General features: G+C 43.9%; 1 protein-coding gene across 1 annotated transcript in view; it reads right to left on the bottom strand.

The window, feature by feature from the left end:
• The window catches only part of ASZ1 (ankyrin repeat, SAM and basic leucine zipper domain containing 1), a 52,441-nt gene extending 47,632 nt beyond the window's left edge, over nucleotides 1–4,809 (bottom strand). Inside the window, exons 1-3 of the mRNA XM_025464762.3 lie at nucleotides 4,668–4,809; nucleotides 3,930–4,029; nucleotides 1,483–1,605 (exon numbers count right to left, since the gene is read on the bottom strand). Of these exons, the coding sequence (XP_025320547.1) occupies nucleotides 1,483–1,605; nucleotides 3,930–4,029; nucleotides 4,668–4,772 (328 nt within the window). The 5' untranslated portion in view covers nucleotides 4,773–4,809. The remainder of the gene's footprint in view (nucleotides 1–1,482; nucleotides 1,606–3,929; nucleotides 4,030–4,667) is intronic.
• Nucleotides 4,810–6,000: the final 1,191 nt, after the last annotated feature.

Raw genomic sequence — 6,000 nt, forward strand, 5'->3', positions numbered from 1 at the left:
CTTGACCCCTATGGCACACAGAGATCACAGACCAAAAAAATAAAAACACTTTTCAGCTAAGAGTTGGGGAATTCAAATAGGTCATGGCAGCTACAGTTTATATCAGTGATATAATCCTGATAAGTATAAAAATTCTAATCCCAGTTCTGCCACTGATAAACTGTGACTACAGCGATTACTTAATATCTCAGTAGACCTAGTTTATAGATAGGAAGCTGCCCTCTTTACCTGATGGGGTTACTGCTGAATACATAAAAGAATTTATGTGAACATGCTAAGAAAAATATAAACTGTTTTATAACTGTAAATATTCCTCTGATTACAAGAACTAAAGAAAGAAAACTATTATTTTTTTAGTTTATTTTTTAGTTTTTATTTAAATTCCAGTTAACATACAGTGTAATCAGATTCAACACTTACATACAACACTTGGTGCTCATCACAAGTGCACTCCCCATCATCTGTTAACCCATCCCCCATCCATCTCTCCTCTGGTAACCATCAATTTGTTCTCTATGGTTAAGAAAACTATTATTTTTTTTTAAAGCAGAATATTTTATACACGTTCAGAAATCTCATTCCTAAGCCCAGTTTTCATTGGGTGATATTTTAAAATGACAAAATAAAAAGAAAAACCAATCACAGCAGCAGGTTAAATACAAAACTATTGATAAGATGCGAAATTACATAAAATAGAGAAGAAAACAGAGTAGAAATGGTTTTACAAATATCTAATGTAGATACAAAGTAAATGTGAAAATTAATTCTAAAGTGAAATCTATATTTAAATTATGGAATGAATTCAATAATTTACATACCTATTAGAAACATGTTAAAAATAAGCAATAATTCAATATAATAAAACTGGATGTGCACATATACTTATTTTTCAAAAGCATTCAAAGCAATACAGAGTAGAAATTATCTAGTAACAGAAAAACATGTGGATTTAATAAGCTATCTTTGAAACAACCTTAGGTAACATAATTCAGAGTTGAGTTTTAAATTCTAAAGAGCGATTTTCAAGTAATTTTTGACAAAATTATCAGCTTTTGTTTTCTTTCAATGCATTTTTCCTTTGAAAAATAACCCAAGCCCTCCAGCAGAGAAGTTAAAGGTTCTATGGAAACTCTTTTGGAAAGAGAGGCTCCCCTCACCCCCCCCAAAAAAAGAATCTATGGTTTTTAACTTGATTTTGTATCTTAATCACAGAATATGATTGGAAAGTTTTTTAAATTGCTTTGCTTTTTTTCACTTTGCCTAACAGCTGCTTGGGAATCCAGAAAATCACAGAAAACAACATAATCAGTTGAGTTATCTCAACATCTTACCTTTTTTTTTTCAGGTGCAAAGGTTTGTTTTAGTAAACATATAAAAACTGAGCGTGGAAAGTGTGTATCACCACCCCTAAACAGACTATAATTAGGCTTCTAAACAGAGATACAAAGTAAATACATATTTTAAATGTTTAAAACATCTTACCCTTATCAAAGCTTGCATTAGCACCTTTGTCCAAAAGGACCCGAACCAGTTCTACATTGGAAACACTAGCAGCATACATAAGTGGAGTCCATCCATACCGAAAGCTGGAATCGACACTAATGCCTGTCAACATAAAAAGCAACCCTTTAACAGCCTTCCCCACCAAAATAAAAATCACAGCCACCTTCATAAAAAAGGTACTGTGCACAGTAACATATACCATGTACTTTACAACAGAAAGGAATTTCTTTGTAATAATGGCTTAAGTGTAAAAGGATCCACACAGTAAATGACTGTAGCTCAAAAACATTCAAAATAACACTATATGGTTGGGGATACACATATATTTAATAAAAATATACAGACATGCATAGAAATGATAAATACCAACTATAGTACAGTGATATCTCCAGGGTCAGGAGACAAACTGCTATACCATTTAGTATATCTGAAATATTTAGTAATTTAAAGAGAACCGAAGATATTAGCAGAATAACAAAACTAGAGCCATCTTCCAACTATTAGAAGCAGCTGACTCAAAGGGAACCTTCATTTTTTTTTTTATTAAGTTTCTCAACTGGTACAGAAATAGGTATCAAAACCAAGAATGACTTTGGAAGGCAAAAACCTAAAAATATTTTTTGAAGTGTAAAATGATGACACCTGGTAGGAAATGCTAAATTAAGAGTTACCTGTGGAAGTTAAGACTTCAGGGTACTGAGGGAGAAAGTGGGCACAAAGGTATCTTTCTATGTATACCTATATATTTATTAGTGGCTTTTGAAAATTAATTTAAAAAATTTGTAATTAAAAAAAATCTTTAAAGGTTGACTAAGTATCTACTTTACCAGTAGGTCTTTTCAAAATCTAATCTTTCAAGAGCCTCCATCATTTCACTGCACCTAGTTTTACTGCAAACTCAAGCCCCATGGTAAATTCTCTTTTCTAAAGCAAATTTCTGCCTATTCCATCCCAACCAGCACTATGCACGCTCTCGCATGTGTTCATATTAGGTATTAGGCCTGTTTCAATTATTCAAATTTTATTGTTTCATTCTTCAATTACAAACTCAAGTTCCATTATCCACAAAGTCACACAGATCCTTCTTTTTTGTTAGAGCAGCTAATATTTACTTAACGTCTGTATGTTTTATGTATTCTTTCATTCTAATACACCCCAAAACCCTTCGATATAATGCATCCCCAATTTAAAAAGGGGGAAATTAAAGCTTAAGGTTTGGTAATTTGGTCAAGATAATAGAACCATCAGTGGCAGGGTTAGTAATCAAACCTGGAGCTGTACTGTTTCCTAAATGATTGCTCTTTCACTAAGCCACGCAACGTCTCTAACATAAAAGGAAAACATATTGCTATATACATCATTTACCTATGGCCTGTGTGAATCTTTTGGATTTACAGGTACGTAGTAAATGTCTGTTACTCCTTTGGATAATTTCAATCATGATTATCAACAACTCATATATTCCTATTTTGGGTATTTTTTTTTTCTTTTAAAGATCTTTATTTATTTATTCATGAGAGACACAGAGAGAGGCAGAGACACAGGCAGAGGGAGAAGTAGGCTCCATGCAGGGAGCCAAGGATCATGCCCTGGGCCAAAGGCAGATGGATGCTCAACCACTGAGCCACCCAGGCGGCCCCAACAACAGGTAACTAAAAACAGAACATTTAATCTGATCACAGAAAAATGTTACAGGAACCTGGACAGAATTATGATACTTTGCATAAAGAAACTGATGCTCTGAAAGTTTAAATGACTTTCCCAGGAACCACAATGAATAGGCAATAAAGCTGGAATAGATATCCACAGCCTGTGATTCCTGCCTCAGGCCCCATTACACACATACACAACTAGCACGAAGAGAGAACAGAACTAAAATATATATTAACTAGAAACAATTCTGGAGACGTATAATATTACAGACAGGAAACGCTGAGAAAAACGTGTAAGAATCCCTGGTGTGAGGGCACCCGGGTGACTCAGCGGTTCAGCGGCACCTTTGGCCCAGGGCGTGACCCCGGAGTCCCAGGATCGAGTCCCACGTCGATCCTACTTCTGCATGGAGCCTACTTCTCCTTCTCCTGCCTGTGTCTCTGCCTCTCTCTGTGTCTCTCATGAATAAATAAATAAAATCTTAAAAAAAAAAAAAAAGATTACTGGAGTGGGGGTAGAACAGGCTTCTTGAAGGAAGTAGAACTGATGGAAGCGACAGGGTGGCGCTTCAGATTCAAGGAAGAAAAGAAGGCAGAATGACGTCCCAGTCACGCAGGATTATACACAACCCTCGATACGCTGAACGCTCCTCGGGCTTCCGCTAGACAAAGCAACTCCGAATCTTTTCCAAGAAAGGGAGGGAGACGAGCGTTTGCAGCTGCGGACGAGCGTGTGCAAGGTGTACGAGGTCGAGACCATCCCTGGCGTCTCACCGGAATCCAGGAGCTCCTTGACCAATGAAGTATCTCCTGAGGTCAGTGCTTTTTTAAACGTCTCATTCTTTTCTTCGGGGAGTAACGGCCCTTTTAATTTCTAAAAACAAAAAAACACAACAACAAAAAAGGAGAAAGTAAAAAAAATTTTTTTTTAATTATCCGTGTTTTCGTACATCAGAAAGCCAGGATTGGCGTTGGGGGCGGGGGGGGGGGGGGAGTGGAGGGCAGGTCCGCATACAAGGCTTGTTAGGAATTCATGTCCGGAATGACCTTGGAAGGGATGGGTAATGGGGGGGGGAGGGGAGGGGAAAGGAGAGGGGGAGAGGAGGGACGGGGGATGGGAAAGGGTGAGGAGGAGAGGTGGGAGGGAGGAGGAGGGGAGGGGAGACGAGGTGGGAAAGGGGAGAGGTGGGAGGCAGGACGGGGAGAGGAGGGGGAGGGGAGCGAGGGGAGAGGGGAGAGGGGGAGGGGAGAGGGGGAGGGGAGGGGGAGGGGGAGGGGAGGGGAGAGGGGGGAGGGCAGGGGGGCAAAAGAGCTCCGTGGACCACCCAGAGAAGCACATTCGATGGAAAGACAACGCAGCAGAGGCCGGGAAATCCCGAGGGCTCGCGGGGCGTCTACGAGCCCGTTTCCACCGGGAAACACACGCAAGCAAGAAGCGTCACCAGGGAGCCCTCGAGGGCCCGGGGTGGGGGGCTGACCCAGGGGCGGCCAAAACGAGGCCTCGTGAGCTACCTGAACCGCCCGGTCGAGATACCCAATCTCCCAGCCGTCATCCTCGCTCTCGCTACTCTCGCCTCCACCGGCCACCGCCTGGCTGCGAAGCGCGCCGGCCGCCATGCCCGCCGTGCCCGCCGTGCCCGCAGACGTCCCCCTCCGCGCCTGCGCACTGCGGGAGCACGCAGGGCAGTGAGAGGGAAGGCGCGCATGCGGACGCCTTGGGCCTCCTGCGCAGGCGCGTGGGCATGCGCAGTCGCGCGGGCATGCGCAGTCGCGCTCACTTGCCCTCGCTCGACCCGGTCGTCGCACCTGTGGTGGGCGGAGGTGGCTTGAGGACCCGGGGGGCTTGAGGTGGCGGCCCCGGCCTCCGGCGGTCGCGCTTCTGCTCCGTGCTGACGCTCCCTTTCAGGCACGGACTCGCTCTTCGTTCGGGGTAGGTGTAGAGTAGTCGTTTGATGAAGTTCCCGCCCTCTGAGGAGCGCCCGGGTCGTGGCGGACCGTGACGGGGACTGTGACGGCAAGTAGGACGGGGCTTCCTCCCTCCCTGCCAAAGCCGCCGCCACGCGGGGCCCGCGGAGACCGTCCTTCCCTTCAGAAAGCCCCCGACACGGAGAGAACGCGGTCCCCGAAGGAAGAGGCCTCCTCTGAGTTTGACGTGACCTCAGGTCGCCGCCGCTGGAGTCTGGAAACGGCAACACGTTGATTGTCGCTGCCGCCGAGGAGATCCGTCGAGGGATGACGCCCGTCTGTGTCCCTCGAGACGATTTGAAAGGAAAATAGCCATAGACCGTTGTTTTTTTTTTTTTTAAAGATTTTATTTATTTATTCATGAGAGACACACAAAGAGAAGCAGCTCCATGCAGGGAGCCTGAGGTGGGACTCGATCCCGAGACCCAAGATACGCCCTGGGTCAAAGGCAGATGCTCAACCACTGAGCCACCCAGGCGTCCCCATATACCACCCTTTAAAAGTTTGTGTAATACATTTTTTTTTCCTTAAAAAAATCTCCCAAGGGACCCCTGGGTGGTTCAGTGGTTCAGTATCTGCCTTCAGCCCAGGGTGTGACCCCGGAGACCCGGGATGGAGCCCGCATCGGGCTCCCTGCATGGGGCCTGCTTCTCCCTCTGCCTGTGTCTCTGCCTCTCTCTCTCTCTTTGTGTGTCTCTCATGAATAAATAAATCTTAAAAAAAAAAATCTCCAATATGAGATTTTGAAATTATTTCCTTCAGAGACTCTCACAGGTAAGTATTTTTAAGTAGTTTGGTTATTTGGGTCCCCACCTGTGTTTCCTAAATGCATTCCTTCGATAAGTATTACGGCTTCTTGAATCCAACCAGGCACAACTAG

This window comes from Canis lupus, chromosome 14, assembly GCF_003254725.2.
Source record: "Canis lupus dingo isolate Sandy chromosome 14, ASM325472v2, whole genome shotgun sequence".
Lineage (NCBI taxonomy): Eukaryota > Metazoa > Chordata > Mammalia > Carnivora > Canidae > Canis > Canis lupus.